The sequence below is a fragment of the Oncorhynchus keta genome, chromosome 13 (assembly GCF_023373465.1).
Source record: "Oncorhynchus keta strain PuntledgeMale-10-30-2019 chromosome 13, Oket_V2, whole genome shotgun sequence".
Lineage (NCBI taxonomy): Eukaryota > Metazoa > Chordata > Actinopteri > Salmoniformes > Salmonidae > Oncorhynchus > Oncorhynchus keta.
In genome coordinates, this window is record NC_068433.1 from 29,782,817 (window position 1) to 29,803,972 (window position 21,156).

Consider the following 21,156-nt stretch of genomic DNA (forward strand, 5'->3'; position numbering starts at 1 on the left):
TACAGGTGTCATATTACATATCCTACTGTGTAACTAGTGAGAGTGGTTTTATACTGCAGGTGTCATATTACATATCCTACTGTGTAACTAGTGAGAATGGTTTTCTATCCCTTTTGATATGGAATACAGTCGGTAATTTATTTTCATTTGCAAATATTTTAGCTCCAGAGAGTGGGAGAGCGTGGACCGGTCAGTCAGAGGGCGACTCCAGAACCGCAGTGAGGACGGAGAGTTCTGGTGAGTGTGTATTTGTGTCACCAAGTCTGATGGCCTCTGGGTACGATACTTGAGAGAATGTGTGAGTTATTGCGTCATAAACACGACAGACGGTCCCTTCCTCTCCCCTTCCCCCTCCCCTGCCTTGCACCTCTCGCTCTCTAAATCCCTCCTCTCAGGATGTCATTCAGCGACTTCCTGCGTGAGTTTACGCGTCTGGAGATCTGTAACCTCACAGCAGACGCCCTGGAGGCCAACCAGCAGAAGAAGTGGAGCTCAGCCGTCTACCAGGGGGAGTGGAGGAGGGGCAGCACGGCCGGGGGCTGCAGGAACTTTCCTGGTAAGGAGGGAGGGAGGATATAAAGAAGTGGTACACAGTTGATAAGAAAATGTCTTCTGATAACTCCCCCCCCCACACAATACTTAGCCACATTCTGGATCAACCCACAATTCAAGATCGACTTGCAGCACCCCGACACAGCCGGCCAATCAGATTGCAGCTTCCTGGTGGCGCTGATGCAGAAGGACCGGAGAAAGAAACGCAAGGAGGGCAAGGACATGGAGACCATCGGATTTGCCATTTACGAGGTGTTGGGGTGTAATATGTATGAATATGCCTAGATCAATTCTTCTCTATCTCCTTTCAGTGTGTGTTAAACAACAGTGGGTAATACTGAAATCCGAATTCTACTCTCACTTACTCCAGGCTATAGTAAATGGTTCTAATAAAATCAAATATATTTCACACACGGGCCTCACATAGACAACTGCATGCTCGACTTCAATTCCTAATATTATATCTTAAGGGTGTAGTTTAACAGTAGTATATTATTCACCAGTGTCCCCTGAGGATAGCGTCACAAAGTCATTTTCTATGGAAATCTCTACAGAGCTCAACTTCCTTGTAATAATTTTACAAGTATACTAAGGGTTGTACATTTCCTATACTATCCTATGGTAGGAAAGTGTCACTAACAAATATGTTCAACCTTTTATTCAAATAACTTCTGTCCTACTCCTAACGTTTTATTCCACCATTGGGCCATTACCTAATAAAAAACCCTATACAGGCCTTTGCAGACACGGTGAGCGTCAACTTGGTTTTATTTGACAAGTCAGCCGTGTAATGATAATGGTGTAGGTGCCCTATGTTAGCCTTCCCTACCTATTATCTAACTTGCAATAATGTCAGTGTGGGTGTTGTATCAGATTGAACTCTTATTTCCTCCACTGTCTCCTCATATGCCCATAAAACAAAATGTCAATTCCACTTAAAAAGGCTCCTTAACTATCTTTCTACAAGTAATTATAGGTCGTATTTCAACGGATACAAAATATGTTGAGGGTTTTACTAGTTCCTCAGGGTGTAGGGTAATATACGTCTTATAGGTATTATCTTTATCATACCCTCCTTTTCTTAAACAATGACGGAACTCCTTCCTGTCTTCCTCACTTCCAAAAATCCCTTTCTTATGCTATTCCAATGTCATGCCTTTATCTACATGCTGTTCCTCATCCTCCTCTTTATCAAAAATCCACTTATAGCAGCTCTCAGTCCTCAGACCAAATAACCAGTTCTCGATTCGTTCATCTCCCCACCCGCTGCACATTTCACTCACACCAAACAAACACATAAGGACAGACAACAGTTTATTTCTATCTTAAAGGTGCCCCATAGGTTATCGCCCGTTTCAGAACTTTCACGCTAGATACAGCTTCTGCTCCCTAACTACTTTTGAGTACCCTTCCGGAAGTTACCCCAGCACCCCCAACACGCAAGAAGGCGAGCTACTGTTCTTAATACATGTAACATATAACACACATTGACATACAACAATTACCACACATTCATTGACTTATACAGGCACATTTTTTAGGTTCCTTTGTTTTTATAATTACAAGAGGGAGGTGGCGCTTTTACATACCAGCGAAACACTGAACACCCACTTCTTTTAAATTACGGACTTCGATATAACAGGTGTCTGCTTACCTTACAATTTGGTGATCAGAGAAGGTGGTTCAGGTTCCGTGCAGTGGCCTTGCACTCACTCCCTCCTGGCAAGCTCGCCAAATGTTGGCTCCGTTTTTCTGTGCTCCGTTTTTTTACTTAACAAATCAGAAAGACTCAAAATGTGCACAATTTAAAAAAAAATCTAAATACAGCTGTAGACAGAAGATCAAACATCACACATACAACTGATGTCTCTCCTGAGTTCTGCAAAATAGGAAAAGTCCAAGTTGCTTTTATCATGCTTTTATCGTGCTTGTAGTCAAACCCCTGTGATGGAACTGCCTTAGTCATTACCTTCTACTCATGAGACCAAGCCCATGCATCGACAGCTATACAAACATTGTTTCCGTGTTATCTAAAGGCTCAGCAGTAAATGTCCATTCCCCAAGTTGATTTATAGTGGTATGTCTGACTAGTCTCTTATCTCTTTCACCCCAATTTGACCCTAACAGAGGCAAGAGACGTTTTCTTCTTTTTCCATATTTTGCAAGGCAGTAGGATTTCTATCTAACGCAGTAGGTTTCTATCTAACTCTTGTCTTTCTGTGTCTTTCTACAGGTTCCTAATGAGGTATGTATTTTCTGCTGGCCAGTATTATTTTACATTGGGTTATGATGTAACTGTGTAATAATTGAAACACTTGTTGGACAGCATAACTGTATTTGAGAGATATTTAATGCATAAAAAATCTGTTGGAGAGTGCATTAAAACCTCTTAGGGATCCCTTCGCCCCCATTCCCGCTCGAATCCCGGTAACGGGATTGATTTGACAACATCCAGTGAAATTGCAGCTCGCCAAATTCAACAGAAATACTCATAATAAAAATTCACAAAACATACGTGTGTAATACATCAAAATAAAGCTTAATTTGTTGTTAATCCAGCCGCCATGTCAGATTTTTAAAAGGCTTTACGGCGAAAGCAAACCATGCGATTAACTGAGGACAGCACCCCGCATACAAACACATACAAATCATATGTGCGACACAAAAGTCAGAAATAACAAAATAATTCATGCCTTACTTTTGAAGATCTTCTTCTGTTGGCACTCCAAAATGTCCCAGAAACATCACAAATGTTCCTTTTGTTCAATAAATTCCTTCTTTATATCCCCAAAATGTCCATTTATTTGGCACGTTTGATTCAGAAATACACCGGTTCCAACGCGCCCAACATGACTACAAAGTATCTACTAAGTTATCTCTAAACTTGGTCCAAACATTTCAAACATTGTTCCTAAACCACGCTTATGTATGTTAAAACGTAAATAATCAAAAAAAAATAAGACGCGATAAAACAGTGTTCAATACTAGACAAAAACAAAGTGAAGCGCGTTCCAGGTTGCACGCTCCAAAAGACTTGACTCCCTTTGTGTGACACATGGAAAGGAAAGGAATACTTCTTCATTTCTCAAAGGAAAAACATTAACCAATTTCTAAAGACTGTTGACATCTAGTGGAAGCCATAGGAACGGCAAGCTTATTTCTATGGTAATCCCTTAAAAGATTACCATAGAAAACTAATGGGAAAACACATTGAGCTCAACATTTTTGGATTGTGCTCAGGGTTTCGCCTGCCAAATCAGTTCTGTTATACTCATAGACATTATTCAAAACGTTTTAGAAACTTCAGAGTGTTTTCTATCTACTAATAATATGCATATCCTAGCTTCTGGGCCTGAGTAGCAGGCAGTTTACTTTGGGCACGGTTTTCATCCGGATGTGAAAATACTGCCCCCTAGCCCAAAGAGGTTTTAAGAACCTCTTGGACAGTGCATTAAGAACCTGTTGGACAGTGCATTAAGAACCTGTTGGACAGTGCATTAAAAACCTATTGGACAGTGCATTAAAAACCTGTTGGACAGTGCATTAAAAACCTGTTGGACAGTGCATTAAAAACCTGTTGGACAGTGCATTAAGAACCTGTTGGACAGTGTGTCATAGCTGAAGTGGAATGTAGCCAAAAGGCCTATATTGACCTGCATGTCTCAAAGGTCAATGTAGCTTGTGCTTAGGCTCACAGCCAATTGTCTCATATGGAGATGCATGGTAGCATTCTCCTAATTTCTATGGTAGCATAGACATAAAGTCAGGGATTAGAGGTCAGGGGTGCTTTCCGTTTCTCTCTGTCCTCTCAGTACATGGGTTAGGTTCACCTAGTTTAACTAACTCACTCATGCTGCTTTCCCCTGCCCTCTGTCCTTAGTATGTGGGCAGATCAGGGGTTAGAGGTTAGAGGTCAGGGGTTAGTGAGTTCATTTTCCCCCTGCTCTCCCTGTCCTCTCAGTACGTGGGTAGATCAGGCATCCACCTGAAGAGAGATTTCTTCCTGACGCACGGTTCCAGCGCCCGCTCTGAGCTCTTCATCAACCTGAGAGAGGTGAGCTCTCGCTTCCAGCTGCCCGCCGGGGAGTACATCATCGTCCCTTCCACCTTCGAACCCCAGAAGGAGGGAGACTTTGTCCTCAGGGTTTTCTCTGAGAAACCAGCTAACTCAGAGTGAGTAATATGGAAACAGAGTGGTGAACAGGACATTTGAGGAGATTATGGACGATAAAAAGGCAATTAATTTAATGTAAGGACATTGATAATAGTGTTCTCTTCTGTCTGTGTTAGAGAGCTGGATGATGACGTCACAGCTGAACTTCCTGCAGAGGTGAGGGGAAGAGACAAGGGCTAAAATGGCACCCTGTTCCCTATATAGTGTGTTACGTTTGACTAGGGCTCTGGTCAAAGGTAGTGCACTGTGTGGGGAATAGGGCTCCATTTCAGATGCAGACCATGGAGAATCCTGTTTGATTAACAAGCCCATACTGTAACATGCCAACACCAGTACTACCAACAAGAAAGAAGAGTTGACGTTCCTCTGTATCTCTGTTTCAGTCTCAGCTGGACGAGAGCCAGATTGACGCTGGCTTCAAGAGTCTGTTCAGACAGCTGGCTGGGGAGGTGAGGAGACTCGGGAGGGGAAGTGAGGGGACAGCAGGGCGATTGGGCCGATGGGAACTGTAGTATTTCCTCATGCTCTGTTTCTGTGTCTACAGGACATGGAGATCAGTGCCACAGAGCTGCAGACCATACTCAACAGGATCATCAGTAAGCGTGAGTCCCGAGGAATAGAAATAGAACATAGTATTGTGCTTTATACACCGCATTCGGAAAGTATTCAGACCTCTTGACTCTTTCCACATTTAGTTATGTTACAGCTTTACTCTAAAATTAATTGAAGAAAAAAATATTATCCTCACAAATCTACATAAAATACCCCATAATGACAAAGCAAAAACATTTTTTTTTTTTTGCACTTTTATTATAAATTTAAAAAATCGGAAAAATCACATTTACAGACATTCAGAGACTTGTCCTGAAGCCACTCCTGTTTTGTCTTGGCTGTGTGCTTAGGGTCGTTGTCCTGTTGGAAGATGAACCTTCACCCCAGTCTGAGGTCCTGAGCGCTCTGGAGCAGGTTTTCATTAAGGATCTCTCTGTACTTTGCTCCGTCCATCTTTCCCTCGATCCTGACTAGTCTCCCAGTCCCTGTCGCTAAAAAACATCCCCACAGCGTGATGCGCCCACAACCATGCTTCACCATAGGGATGGTGCCAGGTTTCCTCTAGACGTGATGCTTGGCATTCATGCCCAAGAGTTCAATCTTGGTTTCATCAGACCAGAGAATCGTGCTTCTCGTGTTCTGAGAGTATTTAGGTGCCTTTTGGTAAACTTCAAGCGGGCTGTCATGTGCCTTTTACTGAGGAGTGGCTTCTGCCTGGCCACTATACCATAAAGGCCTGAGTGCTGAAGAGATGATTGTCCTGCAAGGTTCTCCCATCTCCACAGAGGAACTCTGGAGCTCTGTCAGAGTGACCCATTTGGTTCTTGGTCACCTCCCTGACCAAGGTCCTTCTTCCGCGATTGCTCAGTTTGGCTGGGCAGCCAGCTCTAGGAAGAGTTGGTGGTTCCATTTAAGAATGATGGAGGCCACTGTGTTCTTGGGGACCTTCAATGCTGCACACATTTTTTGGTACTCTTCTACAGATCCGTGCCTTGACACAATCCTGTCTCGGAGCTCTATGGACAATTCCTTCGACCTCATGGCTTGGTTTTTGCTCTGACATGCACTGTCAACTGTGGGACCTTATATAGACAGGTGTGTGCCTTTCCAAATAATATCCAACCAATTACATGTACCACAGGTGGACAACAATCAAGTTGTAGAAACATCTCAAGGATGATCAATAGCAAAAGGTCTGAATACTTACGTTTTTTATTTAACCTTTATTTAAGTAGGGAAGGTATTGTTTTAGGCAAGGTAATTAAAATAAAAACATTTGCAAATCATTTATAGAAACGTCTGAATACGTTCCGAATGCACTGTATCTCTGTATATGTGAGCCTACTCGAGATCTTTCACAATCCTTCGAACGGAGACCCACACTGTCGGTCCTTCCAGGCAGATTTGGATTTTACAGATGCGTATAAATCTATTTTTCTCTGTCTCTCTGTCTCTCACACACACACACATACAGACAAAGATCTGAAGACAGATGGATTTGGACCGGAAGCTTGTCGCACTATGATCAACCTGATGGACGTATCCTTGGTGTACTTCAATCAACTCTTTATACAGTACTAGTCCCATCTGTCTGGTCTTTCGGCATCTGTCTGCTCTCTCTGTCTGGTCTCTCTCTGTGACTGTCTGTATAAACAGGGTTCCTTGACCGTGTCCTTCAGACTGATGGTAGTGGTAAACTGGGACTGGCAGAGTTCCACGTGCTGTGGGAGAAGATTAAACGATACCTGGTGAGCCGAGCTGAAAATCCTGTTCTCCTATTCACTTGCTTCATTCGCTTGAACTGAGCCTTCGCTCTCGTCATTAGTTCCTTGTCCAGTCTCCGTAGAGCATTTGCACTCGTTTCCCTCTCAATCTCTGTCCCTCTCTGCCTGTGCCTCTCTCTCTCTCTCTCTCTCTCTCTCTCTCTCTCTCTCTCTCTTTCTCTTTCTCTTCTTTCTCTCTCTCTCTCTCTTCTCTCTTTCTCTTTCTCTCTCTCTTCTTTCTCTTTCTCTCTCTCTCTCTCTCTCTCTCTCTCTCTCTCTCTCTCTCTCTCTCTCTCTCTCTCTTTCTCTTTCTCTTCTTTCTCTCTCTCTCTCTCTCTCTCTCTCTCTCTCTCTCTCTCTCTCTCTCTCTCTCTCTCTCTCTCTCTCTCTCTCTTCCTCTCTTCTCTCTCTCTCTTCTCTCTCTCTCTTCTCTCTCTCTCTTCTCTCTCTCTCTCTCTCTCTCTCTCTCCCTCCAACCCTCCACCAGACTGTATTCCGTCAGTTTGACCTGGACAAGTCAGGCACCATGAGTTCCTATGAGATGAGGATGGCTCTGGAGGCGGCAGGTCCAGTAGCTCTTTCCCTTAAACCTCAATCTGTTTTTTTTCTTCTGTAGTGCATCATCACTACTTTTATTTAGCCACAGTACGGACACCTGACGAACAGACAATAACTGAAAATAGAAATGCATACGTTTCACCCATTGTTCCCTATGAAAGCATATCTGGTGGGTTTAAAGCCATTTTAAATGGTTCCTGCCTTTGTCAATTTTCTGTCGTGTGTCATCAGGCTTCAAGCTGAAGAACCACCTGTTCCAGCTGATCATTCTGCGCTACACTGAGGCCGACCTGACAGTTGACTTTGACAACTTTGTTACCTGCCTGGTTAGGCTGGAGACCATGTTCAGTGAGTACAGTCAAATCAAATCACATTTTATTGGTCACATACACATGGCTATCAGATGTTTAATGCGAGTGTAGCGAAATGCTTGTGCTTGTGACAGTGCCAGGCCATAATATCTAACAAGTAATCTAACAATTCCCCAAAAACTACCTACTACACACAAATCTAAAGGGGTGAATGAGAATATTTACATATAAATTTATGGATGAGTGATGGCCGAGTGGCATAGGCAAGGTGCAATAGATGGTATACAATACAGTATATACATATGATATGAGTAATGTAAGATATGTAAACATTATTAAAGTAGCAGTATTTAAAGTGGCATTGTTTAAAGTGACTCGTGATCCATTTATTAAAGTGGCCAGTGATAGTGATGGCTGTTTAGCAGTCTGATGGCCTTGAGATAGAAGCTGTTTTTCAGTCACTCGGTCCCAGCTTTGAATCACCTGTACTGACCTCGCCTTCTGGATGATAGCGGGGTGAACAGGTAGTGGCTCAGGTGGTTGTTGTCCTTGATGATCTTTTTGTCCTTCCTGTGACATCGGGTGCTGTAGGTGTCATGGAGGGCAGGTAGTTTGCCCCCGGTGATGCGTTGTGCAGACCTCACTACCCTCTGGAGAGCCTTGTGGTTGAGGGCGGTGCAGTTGCCAAACCAGGATGCTCTCGATTATGCATCTGTAAAAGTTTGTCATGGTTTTGACTGCCAAGCCAAATTTATTTAGCCTCCTGAGGTTCACCACACTGTCTGTGTGGGTGGACCATTTCAGTTTGTCTGTGATTTGTAGGCTGAGGAACTTAAAACTTTCCACCTTCTCCACTGCTGTCCCTTCGATGTGGATAGGGGGGTGCTCCCTCTGCTGTTTCCTGAAGTCCACGATCATCTCCTTTGTTTTGTAGACATTGAGTGAGAGGTTGTTTTCCTGACACCACATTCCGAGTGCCCACACCTCCTTCCTGTAGACTGTCTCATCGTTGTTGGTAATAAAGCCCACTACTGTTGTGTCATCTGCAAACTTGATGATTGAGTTGGAGGCGTGCATGGTCGACCACGCAGTCTTGGGTGAACATGGAGTATAGGAGGGGGCTGAGCACCCACCCTGGTGGGGCCCCAGTGTTGAGGGTCAATGAAGTAGAGATGTTGTTTCCTACCTTCACGACCTGGGAGCAGCCCGTCAGAAAGTCCAGGACCCAATTGCACAGGGCGGGGTTGAGACCCAGGGTCTCCAGCTTGATGATGAGCTTGGAGGATACTAGGATGTTGAATGGTGAGCTGTAGTCAATGAACAGCATTCTTACATAGGTAATCCTCTTCTCCAGATGGGATATGGCAGTGTGCAGTGTGATGGCGATTTCATCGTCTGTGGACCTATTAGGGCAGTATGCAAACTGAAGTGAGTCTAGGGTGGCCGGTATGGTAGAGGTGATATGATTCTTGACCAGTCTCTCAAAGCACTTCATGATGACAGACGTGAGAGCTACGGGGTGCTACTAGTCATTTACTTCTTCCTGTACCCTTCTTGGGAACAGGCACAATGGTGGCCATCTTGAAGCATGTGGGGACAGCAGACTGGGATAGGGAGCGATTGAATATGTCCGTCAATACACCAGCCAGCTGATCTGCGCATGCTCTGAGGACGCGGCTAGGGATGCCGTCTGGGCCAGTAGCCTTGCGAGGGTAAACTTTTTCAAATGTTTTACTGATGTCGGCCACGGAGAAGGAGAGGGGGGGTGCAGTCCTTGTTAGCGGGCCACGACGGTGGCACTGTATTATCCTCAAAGCGGGCAAAGAAGGTGTTTAGTTTGTGTGGAAGCGTGACGTCAGTGTCCGTGACGAGGCTGGTTTTCTTTTTGTAGTCCGTGAGACTACGTCTTGTGTCTGAGCCGTTGAATTGCGACACTTCTTTGTCCCTGTACCGGCATTTCACTTGTTTGATTGCCTTGCGGAGGGAAAAATGTCAATGTTTATATTCGTCCATATTCCCAGACCTCCATGGTTAAATACGTTGGTTCGCGCTTTCAGTTTTGCCCAAATGCCACCATCCATCCATGGTTTCTGGCTAGGGTAGGTTTTAATAGTCACAGTGGGTACAACATCTCCAATGCACTTCCTTATAAACTCACTCACCGCGTCAACTTATAGATAGATGATATTCATCATCCATACGATGTCCTTGTATAAGGTATATTTTACACTGATGTTTCAGATTGGCCAATGATGTATGATCTTGATCCAAATGTTCAGAATAGTGAATGTCATATTCGTATATGGGTGCTTTACATTTTTAACTGACTTTCGTAACACTACTACTGTACCTACAGAAACCTTCAAGACGATGGACGCAGATTCTGACGGAGTCATAGAACTCAACTTCTTCCAGGTCTGAATCTCACATTTCTATCTCTCTGTTACGTTTTTGTTGTTCAGTTGATCGGAGTATAAGAGTGCTGTCTCAGTCATAGCTAGCCGACACAGTTGAAAGGGGTTCCTTGTCATGTGATTCTTATGTCACTATTCATAATGAGCAAAGTTCTGATGACGTAAAAGTCAAATCAAATCATATCAAATGTTATTAGTCACATGCGCCGAATACAACAGGTGCAGACCTTACAGCGAAATTACGTGCCCCTAACCAACAATGCAGTTTTAAAAAAAATACAGATAAGAAATAAAAGTAACAAGTAATTAAAGAGCAGCAGTAAAATAACAATAGCGAGACTATATACAGGGGGGTACCGGTACAGACGCAATGTGCAGGGGCACTGGTTAGTTGAGGTAATATGTACATGTAGGTAGAGTTATTAAAGTGACTATGTGCTCTCTCCCTCTCCTCTGTACTCTCTCGCTGCATCTCTCTCTACCTCTCCCCCTCCTCTCTGTCTACAGTGGATCACCCTGACCATGTTTGCCTAAAGATGATGGACTCACTGATGTTATTGCACCAGACTACACTAATGTAATTTCAGAAGTGCCTTTCTCTGGCTCTTCCTCTCTGCACTGCAGGGATCCATGGATAAAAATGTTTTTTAAAAACTTGAGTAATGTTTACAACATTTAATATGGGGATCATGTGCCAAAACATTGCCTGTTACCTTAGAAACAGAGGGAGACAACTCCACTCACATGGCGCCACAACATAGAGGAAGACGGCAGGGAATTTTGATACTGCCTCCTATTGGATAGGAAGGAAACTTCCTAAAGTTTTTGTTTTACATATTGTGCCAATTTTCACAATTGCCTTGTCATATTTTCAACGTTCCTTTTGGAAGCCATTTTGTGACCTGTGTTTCAGGAATAGGCAATGGGGGTGTTGGCATGGAGTTTGGGTCAAAAGGATTTTCTCTGCTGAGAAAGAAGGCAAAGTGCTATTGTAATTTGGAAGTACTTCATCATCCTTAGAGGATTGAATCACCGGCATGACAATTTGTTTTAGAAGTCGTATATGTCAGTACTTTTCAGTGGGAAAACCCCCCACAATATCCTTGTAAGGCCGCATACTCAAAACTTGATATCCTCATTTTTAATGGATGCCAAAGACACTTCAAACATATCCCAGCTTTTTATTTAAAAAAAAAAAGGTTTAGTGTTCCAAGGGGAACATGAAACTACCCCACTGGGCACAGATGTCAACGTCTATTCAAACGTCATTTCATTGAAATGACATGGGAACATTGATTCAACCAGTGTGTGCCCAGTGGCTATTTGTGTTTTAGTATTTGGGATGTAGGTTATAAGCGATAACTGATTTTTGATTGGAATAGCAGGCATCAACCTGATCGCATGTAATGTCAGATGTATTCATGGATGGAGGATGGTAAAAAGTACAGTTGGATACATTTTGCCAAATAGACTGAGGGAACCAGAAACAGTATGACACTCTTATTGCCATGACATTCAATTCTATAGTTGCCATTTTTCTGTGTAGATTGACAATAAAATGTCTTATATGCATTATGCAATCACGACTGTTGTTTACAGTGCGCACTCTGGAATTGTGTTATGCTCGCTCTTATTATGGAATTATGTACCTTTTCCATTTCTATCTATAACAAAACTTCAATAAACTTTTCCGGAACACAATTATATTCATGTGGATATGTCATAATTTGGGTTTTTGAGCAAAGCTAACATCTCTTCCAAAAATCAATATCAGACTCATGGAATGTGTCCCATTGTAAATGTATAAACCCACGAAGAATACTCCCAAGTTTCTTCCTCAAACTTTTCTGAACTTATAATTCACACAAGTGAGTATTATTAGAGGGGGAAAAGGGCGAAGCGAGAGGATTTACTTCGCCCACAATTTGTCCGTGTGATAAATAGACCCAAGTGGGGAGGTCTATGAGAGTGTGTCGATTTACATTAAGCGTATTTGATCGAATAGAAGTTTCATAATGTTTCAGCTGTTACAAATGTACTGATGTAAGTGATGGCATTCAGGCCACTTTGAGAAAAACTACTGTTGTTCACATGCGTATATGCCCTCTCATTGGCTAGAATGGTCCCACCTGATCTCACCTCCTCCCGTCTGCCTTCCATCTTTGAGAACATTTATTTCCATTTGTTAGAACGGTCGTTTGACTATCTTGTCACTACAATAGACAATCTTCGATATCATTAACCAATAAATCCTCCAATCGACTTGATCACATGAATAAATACAAACTTTAGTAAGCACATTCATATTTAAAAAAGAACAAGAGCAAAAATAACACTTTGTCAACAACTAATGTACATTAGACAGGATACATACGTTAAAAGACATGTACAGCAGATCCATAGCATTCTCATTGTTAAGTTAAATCAAGACATTTACACATGCAGCTCAATATTAAGTTAACATTATCAACTTATAATAGACAATAATAATAACGATAAACATTTTTGAGACAGCCTGTAGAGTCGCGCATGATAGGAATGTACACCATCGTCTTGAAAATGGGAAGAATGTTTTAAAAAGAGGGACTGTGAGCGTGAGAGGTCAGCCAGTAAGTGACTGTTCCACACAGCTCTCAGAGCAGGCAACCTTGTGTCAAAAGCAGGTCATTGGGTTTCATAACTTCAAGGCGGTCGGTTTCTACTGATCTAGAGCCAGTTTTACCATAGAAATGGAATTCCTAGAATGGGTTTTGCACCTCAAACCAAGGCAATTTCACTTACACTGCATTGGTAAACTCAAAATGGCCGCCAGTCCACCCATTGTCTTAAATGGGATTCCCATTGTAGGAATTCTATTTCGATGAGTTTGGTGGTTGGTTCCATTCGTTCATTTAGGCGTTGGTGTTGTTGTATTCCATGCGGGTGACCATGGTAGAGATCAGTTTCTCCAGCTGGATGGCGCGGTGCTGGCCTGTCTCAAGGACTTCCTCATGGTTGGCCTTCTCCTCACTGTCGTAGTCCATCACAGCCCTGTTGGTTATCAGGGATAGGGCGAACACACGCATGCCGCAGTGACGCGCCGCGATCACCTCGTGAGCCGTGCTCATGCCTGAGAGAGAGAGGGAGAGAAAGAATGTTAGAGCAGTACAGACATAGGGAAAATTCGTTTGATAACCGCGTCAGTTATGTTTCCTCAATATAAGGGAAGATTTTGAGTTCAATATGTCAAATGCAATGAACGGAGCATTGTGACGGTCTTGTGATTAAGACTAGGGGAAGGCACGGTGGAGATGAGACTTACCGACAGCGTCAGCTCCCAGTTTGTGCAGCATGCGACACTCCGCGATGGTCTCGAATGAGGGCCCGCCCAGGACGCAGTATACGCCCTCGCGCAGGAAGTCACCGTAGCCTAGTTCCTGTCCCACATCCACAGCCAGCTGCTGCAGCTCTCTGTTGTACGCGTCAGACATACAGGGGAACCGCACGCCGAACCTAGGAAAGTGAGAGAGGGAGGGAGGAAGGGAGAGATGGTTACACCTCAATGCCACAAAACTAGAGATGCACGATAAATAGGTAAGCATATGGGAATGGGCCGTTATTAGCTAAAAATGCCAACATTGGAAAATCTAGTTTAACGCCGATGTGCAAAACCGATGTCAAAGCTGACGTGCATACCTATACAACGTAGGTAGATGATGTGCATACCTATACAACGTAGGTAGATGACGTGCATACCTATACAAAGTAGGTAGATGATGTGCATACCTATACAACGTAGGTAGATGACGTGCATACCTATACAAAGTAGGTAGATGACGTGCATACCTATACAACGTAGGTAGATGACGTGCATACCTATACAACGTAGGTAGATGACGTGCATACCTATACAACGTAGGTAGATGACGTGCATACCTATACAACGTAGGTAGATGACGTGCATACCTATACAACGTAGGTAGATGACGTGCATACCTATACAACGTAGGTAGATGACGTGCATACCTATACAACGTAGGTAGATGACGTGCATACCTATACAACGTAGGTAGATGACGTGCATACCTATACAACGTAGGTAGATGACGTGCATACCTTTACAACGTAGGTAGATGACGTGCATACCTATACAACATAGGTAGATGACGTGCATACCTATACAACGTAGGTAGATGACGTGCATACCTTTACAACGTAGGTAGATGACGTGCATACCTATACAACGTAGGTAGATGACGTGCATACCTATACAACGTAGGTAGATGACGTGCATACCTATACAACGTAGGTAGATGACGTGCATACCTATATAACGTAGGTAGATGACGTGCATACGTAGATGACGTGCATACCTATATAACATAGGTAGATGTCGTGCATACCTATACAACGTAGGTAGATGACGTAATGACGCCACGAAAAACACAGCGCTACAGGTGCAACACGGCGTTCCTAACCGAGCCCACAATGTCTGCCGTGTGGATCTATTTTGGTGTTTCGAAGGAAGATAACAAAAAGGCCATCTGCAACGTTTGTGCTGCTGTTATTTCCCGAGGAGGAGAGAAAGTGAAATCTTTCAATACCACAAACCTAATTACTCATTTGAAAGTGCATCACCCCCCCCAGACGTTCAGCGACTACTTCGGGAAAAAAGCTGAATAAAAACAAAAGTGCACACTTCCAACAACTAAACAAGTTCAAGTCGAGCAGTCATTTGAAAGAGCAAGAACATTTCAGCGAGACAACTCAAAGGTGAAATCCATTAATGCCAAGATAATGAAATTCATTGCCCTTGACAGCCCAGGTACACACCACCAAGTAGCCAATATTTTTCAGATGTTGCCCTACCGGAGTTACAGTATTGTCGAAACTCACCTCCATGAGCTACTTGCTATGAGCGTCACTCTTATTAGCTTCACTACCGACATTTGGACGAGCGATGTCAGCCCCATGAGCATGCTGAGTCTGACAGCACAGTGGGTCAATGAGGATTTCGTACTGAGCAAAGCCGTATTGCATGCTCAAGAATGTCCTGGTTCTCTACCCCTGTTGTCATTTCAATGGCATTTGAGAACATGTTTGAAACTTGGAATCATGAACACACTCCTAGCTCCATTCGAACAACTGACTCGAGAAATAAGCTCATCAAACTGCAGCAGACGTGATGTCGTGGCATTGAAACTCCTGCTCCACAAAACTGCAGACAGACCGTGGGATGCAAACTTGAGGCTGTGAACAAGCGATTAGGTGTCATTCTCTCTGAGCCTCTTCACTGTGTCGCCACCATGCTCGATGCTAGGTAGAAGTACCGCTACTTCGACGCAGACAAGAAACGGGGTTTACGTGAAATGTTACATACACAGCTGGACAAGATGGAAATGGACACAGTGACAGTGCCCACCGAGGAAGAGAGGCCACAGACGGACAGACTGAGCTGAAACTTCACTGCTTGACATGTATGATAATCCTGGTTGAGAATGAAACGACAGAACAAACTAACAACGAAACAGCACAGCAAGTAAGTGAAAGAAATAGGTTTTGATTATGTTTCACTGGTAATGGAGACATACGTGAATGCCAAAAAAATTACTTTTTGGTTAGTGTGTGTGTTTCAACTATTTAACTGTACTAGAATGCTTAAAAGGCCACTAAAGTATTACATATCGGTATCGGGGTTTTTTGGCAAGGAAAATATTGGATCTCAGTATCTGCCAAAAATGTAGTATCAGTGTATCCCTACAAATAACTATTGTGAGCGTAAAGAAGTTAAACAAAATTCTCTGTCATGCGCACGCACACACACACACACACACACACACACACACACACACACACACACACACACACACACACACTTGCCAAGCCTACCTGTCGTCGTTCGCTCCAGCAAGTGGGTTGCTGCCAGCAAAGCCGGGCATGTTGATGTGGTCTTTCATGATCATGATGTCTCCCACTTTGAAGTCCTGGTTGAGACCGCCAGCAGCGTTGGTCAGCATGACCGTCTCTACACCCAGCAAGCTGAAGATACGCATAGGCAGGGTGATCTGGAACACGCATACGTTCCCAGTCAAAAGTTTGGACACACCTACTCATTCAAGGGTTTTTCATTATTTGGAATCATGTAGTAGCCAAATAAAAGTGTGAAACAAATCAAAATATATTTTAGATTCTTCAAAGTAGCCACCCTTGCACACTCAACACACCTCTCTCAACTCGCTTCACCTGGAATGCTTTCCCAACAGTCTTGAAGGAGTTCCCACATATGCTGAGCACTTGTTGGATGCTTTTTCTTCACTTGTTGGATGCTTTTTCTGCGGCACAACTCATCCCAAATCATCTCAATTGGGTTGAGGTCGGGTGATTGTGGAGGCCAGGTCATCTGATGCAGCACTCCATCACTCCCCTTCTTGGTCAAATAGCCCTTACACATCCTGGAGGTGTATTGTGCGATTGTCCTGTTGAAAAACAAATGATAGTCCCACTAAGCACATACCAGATGGGATGGCGTATCACTGCAGAATGCTGTTGTAGCATTGCTGGTTAAGTGTGCCTTGAATTCATTTTTACCACTGACAGTGTCATCAGCAAAGCATCCCCACACCATCACATCTCCTCCATACTTCACGGTGGGAACTACGCATGCGGAGATAATCTGTTCACCTCCTTTGCGTCTCACAAAGGACAGATTTCCACTGGTCTAATGTCCATTGCTCGTGTTTCTTGGCCCAAGCAAGTCTCTACTTCTTATTGGTGTCCTTTAGTGGTGGTTTCTTTGTACTAATTCGACCATGAAGGCCTGATTCACGCAGTCTCCTCCGAACAGTTGATGTTGAGATGTGTCTGTTACTTGAACTCTGAAGCATTTATTTGGGCTGCAATGTCTGAGGCTGGTAACTCTAATGCACTTATCCTCTGCAGCAGAGGTAACTCTGGGTCTTCCTTTCCTGTGGCGGTCCTCGCGAGAGCCAGTTTCATCATAGCGCTTGATGGTTTTTACGATTGCACTTGAAGAAACTTTCAGAGTTCTTGAAATGTCCCGCATTGACTGACCTTCATGTCTTAAAGTAATGATGGACAATCATTTCTCTTTGTTCATTTGAGCTGGTCTTGCCATAAAATGGACATGGTCTTTTACCAAATAGGGCTATCTTCTATATACCACCCCTACTTTGTCACAACACAACTGATTGGCTCAAACGCAATAAGATAAAAGAAATTCCACAAATGTACATTTAACAAGGCACACCTCTTAATTGAAATGCATTCCAGGTTATTACCTCATGAAACTGGTTGACAGAAGGCCAAGAGTGTGCAAAGCTGTCATCAAGGCAAAGGGTGGCTACTATGAAGAATCTCAAATATAACACATATGGATTTGTTTAACACTTTTTTTGGTTACTACATGATTCCATATGTGTTATTTCATGCTTTTGATGTCTTCACTATTATTCTACAATGTAGAAAATATTAAAAATAAAGAAAAATCGTTGAATGAGTAGGTGTGTATAAACTTTTGACTGTCCTCCACAATAGTATGGGGCTTGCCTGTCCTCGCCACTCGGTAGCTCACCATATAAGAATCTTCTAGCCCTTTCTTATTAATGGTATCTGTTGCTTTTAAACACGTCTTACTACTCGAAAGTAGTCTTTATTTTCACTCCAAAACCTCCGGTGGCTTATATTTCAAATGGTTACGTTTCGTTTCTAAATGTCTGCGCAAGAGTGAAGGTTTCCCGTGAGAGAGTAACGTGATTGGATGTTAATTATTTGACTAGGCTACCTGTATTTGACATTGTATTGTTATTTTGCTGAACACTAGATGGTTTAATTTTATTTTGGGCAGTGAAATGAGGCTACACAGGGAATAATTTTTTTTTTTAAATCACCCAAATGTATAGCCCCGTTGGAAAATATAAATGTACTGTTTAAAAATGTGGGGGAAAAAATAAATATATATATTTGATGTACCCCCGACAGCATTGCGCGTATCCCACTTTGGGAATACCTGGGCTAGTTGATTTAATACTGTGTTTTTATTCTCTTTACTTCTATGTATGGTATATTTTACCTGTGTATTTGACTGACTCATCTAGTTGTCAAGAAAGGCATAATAATGAATCCATCTTCTCTACCTATCATTTAAAGTAATGCAGAAGAACACCATATGTCTGAATACTACAGTTTCTACACGGTATGTTGGTAGACAGACATACCTTCTGTATGGCGTATCCCTCGTACAGGTGGAAGCGTCCCTGCATGCACACGCATGGCCTTCCCTTCAGTGTCCCAAACACCAAGCGTCCAGCATGGCCATGCACTGTAACATACAACAACCAATTAGAATGCACTGACGAAGCACAGCAACCAATCAGAAAACATCTTATAGAACCACACTTAGAAGAAAAAGGTGATTTCTATGGAGAACCCTTTTGGAATAAAAAAGGGTTCTACTTGGAACCAAAAAGGGTTCTCCTATGGGCACAGCCAAAGAACTCTTTTGGAACCCTTTTTTTCCTAAGAGTGCAGCTGTTTTTCATAGGCTATAATCTGAGCCCAGAATTTTCCCTGGTTAGGTAACATGGCCAACGTAGACCTCATATACCTTGCCCTGTACATCTGCAATGCAGATTCACCAAATAAGAAAACAAGTAGACAGATATACACTACTACTACATACCTGTGCTCTGGGGGAAGTTGGGGATGTCCTTGTAGTTGAATGCCACTTGGTCTTTCAGCATGTCAGCCAGTCCTCCCATTCCTGAACCACACACGATGCCAACCACAGGGCGAACGGAGGTCTGGGCCAACAGCCAGTCTGCTGTGGCCTTGCAGTCCTCGAAGCTGTACCTGAAACTCACAGAAATAAGAGAGATAGACGTTAGAATATCATTTACTTATAGTAATACTTTATAATGAAAACAAATGGATGTCGTGGTCAATGCGATCACGACACATAGCTGATGTGCCACGGGATGTTTCAGAGTGTCTATGGGAAGTTGAAGTGTGTGTGTGTGTGTGTGTGTGTGTCCTTATTAAACATATGTCTTCTGAGCAATAATCTAAGTCTGTGTGTTAATGAGTGTGAGGCTCCATAGTGTGGAATCTCCCAAGGACACACACACACGGGAGGAATTCGATAACATGATTTCAACTATCATTTAATCTCAATGAAAATATCAAATTCTTTCTGCTGCCCCAATCGCATGTGACTCGTCCGATCCACACAAATCCATTTCTGGTGTTTCATCTAAAATTACACACACACACACACACACACACACACACACCTATATCCTCCACTTGCACAGTTGACCATGTGTGGTAGACCTACAGTAGCACCACATTGAATACAAGTTGCGGCTGAGTACTGTTAGTAAATACAATGATATAATGTTGCAATTGCCTATTAGGCTACGCACTTGCCCGCATAACAATGTGAGAAGCGCGTCCAGAACACGAAAGGAATTAATGAAATTTAGCTAATAGTCTATGCTACTCACCCGGTGCTTGAATCTGGAAACATGATAAAGTAATGTAATGTAATGTCTCTTGTATCCTCTCAAAAGCAGCGATTTATCAATTGGCTTATTGTAACTGCAGCAGATAGACTTGTCTGGCGGCAAAACGTCAAGCGGAAAAAAATCCTTACAAATGTAAACTTAAAATAAATACATGAAAGTGATAGGCCTATTTATAATAATGTTATATCGTTTAAACGGTCAAAATCTACAGTTGAAACCCGTTGAGCTGTTTCGTAGCCTTTCAGTTCACTGCTAAAATGCTTTGGCGCTCGATTCGCTGATCAGTGTTTAGTCAGCCGCGTAGTTATAGACCGAGCCCGTCTCTGTTATCCCTCCCCCTGAGTGACGCAAATAGATCCCGAGGTTTGGATTGGTCTGCACAGCACACCTCCTTTAAACTGTGCAATTTTGGACAGAAATAATGCACCGTGACTGGTGGAAATATGTGGTACATCAGTTTGAGTTTATTCTAGGGCAAATCCCGAAACGCCTCTTCAGAATGTTCAGCACGTCAGAAGCTTCAAATAAATATTTATCAACAATGGGGTGTAATTGTACCACGCCTATTTCATACGAACCATCTGCTGTTGATCACTTGAAAAAGCGAGTTTTTTAAAAAACGTATCTGCGCTTACTTTTCAGCATTTTATGTATCGACAAGATATAATATGATGATGGGGATTCACACAAGGAAGTGACTCAACAGCCTGGACATGAATTATGCTTTTGTTTTGAATATCACCCGTGACTCGATATACTTCTCTCATCACAACCCACCGATGATTATTGCAATATTTGGGTTATCGGCACCGACACAGTCAAAGAAAACACATGGAAGCGCGCGCAAAACCCATGTAAAAATGTTTCAACCTGATCTTTGGCAGAAATGAGCAAAGACAGAGAAAAGTAGCTAATTTTTTTTTACATCTTTGCATCTACCAGTTCTTCCAAATATAAGAAATAAGCTCTAAAAGGAGTGAAATGGTCCTTGTGTGATGGACACCACATCCCTCTTTCCTCCATTTTTTTTTGCGTAGGCTACCACCTTGAACATAGTGTAAGGACAATAAACATAGCTATTTGACATTTGAGATTGTGTGCCTGATAGTAAGATGATATAACATCCTTATAGGCGGCAGGTAGCTTAGTGGTTAGAGCGTTGGACCAGTAACCCGAAAGATTGCTGGATAGAACCCCTGAGCTGACAAAGTAAAAATACTTCAAGGCAGTTAACCCACTGTTCCACGGTTGGCTGTCATTGTTAATGAGAATTTGTTCTTACCTGACTGGCGTAGGTAAATAATGGTTAAG

At 42.9% G+C, this 21,156-nt stretch overlaps 2 protein-coding genes and 1 long non-coding RNA gene across 7 annotated transcripts in view; 2 read left to right on the top strand and 1 right to left on the bottom strand.

The window, feature by feature from the left end:
• Window positions 1-12,025, top strand: part of LOC118392135 (calpain-1 catalytic subunit-like) — a 34,190-nt gene extending 22,165 nt beyond the window's left edge. The window contains exons 9-22 of the mRNA XM_035783790.2: window positions 163-237; window positions 396-556; window positions 644-804; window positions 2,786-2,797; window positions 4,514-4,725; window positions 4,843-4,882; window positions 5,110-5,175; window positions 5,271-5,328; window positions 6,753-6,817; window positions 6,958-7,026; window positions 7,529-7,607; window positions 7,831-7,947; window positions 10,267-10,325; window positions 10,832-12,025. Coding sequence (XP_035639683.1) covers window positions 163-237; window positions 396-556; window positions 644-804; window positions 2,786-2,797; window positions 4,514-4,725; window positions 4,843-4,882; window positions 5,110-5,175; window positions 5,271-5,328; window positions 6,753-6,817; window positions 6,958-7,026; window positions 7,529-7,607; window positions 7,831-7,947; window positions 10,267-10,325; window positions 10,832-10,858 — 1,201 coding nt within the window. The 3' untranslated portion in view covers window positions 10,859-12,025. The remainder of the gene's footprint in view (window positions 1-162; window positions 238-395; window positions 557-643; window positions 805-2,785; window positions 2,798-4,513; window positions 4,726-4,842; window positions 4,883-5,109; window positions 5,176-5,270; window positions 5,329-6,752; window positions 6,818-6,957; window positions 7,027-7,528; window positions 7,608-7,830; window positions 7,948-10,266; window positions 10,326-10,831) is intronic.
• Window positions 12,026-12,591: 566 nt separating this feature from the next.
• LOC118392142 (purine nucleoside phosphorylase-like) lies at window positions 12,592-20,134 on the bottom strand. Its single transcript, XM_035783807.2, has 6 exons — window positions 19,825-20,134; window positions 19,002-19,171; window positions 18,538-18,641; window positions 16,193-16,368; window positions 13,626-13,816; window positions 12,592-13,433 (listed from the first exon to the last, which is right to left on the bottom strand). The coding sequence occupies exons 1-6, from the start codon at window positions 19,845-19,847 to the stop codon at window positions 13,216-13,218; spliced, it is 882 nt and encodes a 293-aa protein (XP_035639700.1). The 5' UTR covers window positions 19,848-20,134; the 3' UTR covers window positions 12,592-13,215.
• Window positions 13,870-16,165, top strand: LOC127906777 (uncharacterized). 5 transcript variants are annotated; one of them, XR_008062825.1, is made up of 4 exons: window positions 14,084-14,102; window positions 14,133-14,402; window positions 14,523-14,642; window positions 14,720-16,165. It is a non-coding gene; the product is annotated as an uncharacterized LOC127906777 (long non-coding RNA). The 5 variants fall into 5 exon arrangements; XR_008062822.1 differs by lacking the exon at window positions 14,084-14,102 and adding an exon at window positions 13,870-14,012 and having other exon boundaries at window positions 14,523-16,164; XR_008062824.1 differs by lacking the exon at window positions 14,084-14,102 and adding an exon at window positions 13,961-14,072 and having other exon boundaries at window positions 14,163-14,402; window positions 14,523-16,164.
• Window positions 20,135-21,156: the final 1,022 nt, after the last annotated feature.

Excerpts from the sequence above, each read along its gene's own strand:
- LOC118392142 (XM_035783807.2), bottom strand. The coding sequence starts at position 19,847 with ATGTTTCCAGATTCAAGCACCGG. Across the intron at positions 19,172-19,824 it reads TTTCCAGATTCAAGCACCGG|GTACAGCTTCGAGGACTGCA; the intron begins GTGAGTAGCATA and ends TGTGAGTTTCAG. Across the intron at positions 16,369-18,537 it reads AGGGATACGCCATACAGAAG|ATCACCCTGCCTATGCGTAT; the intron begins GTATGTCTGTCT and ends TGCGTGTTCCAG.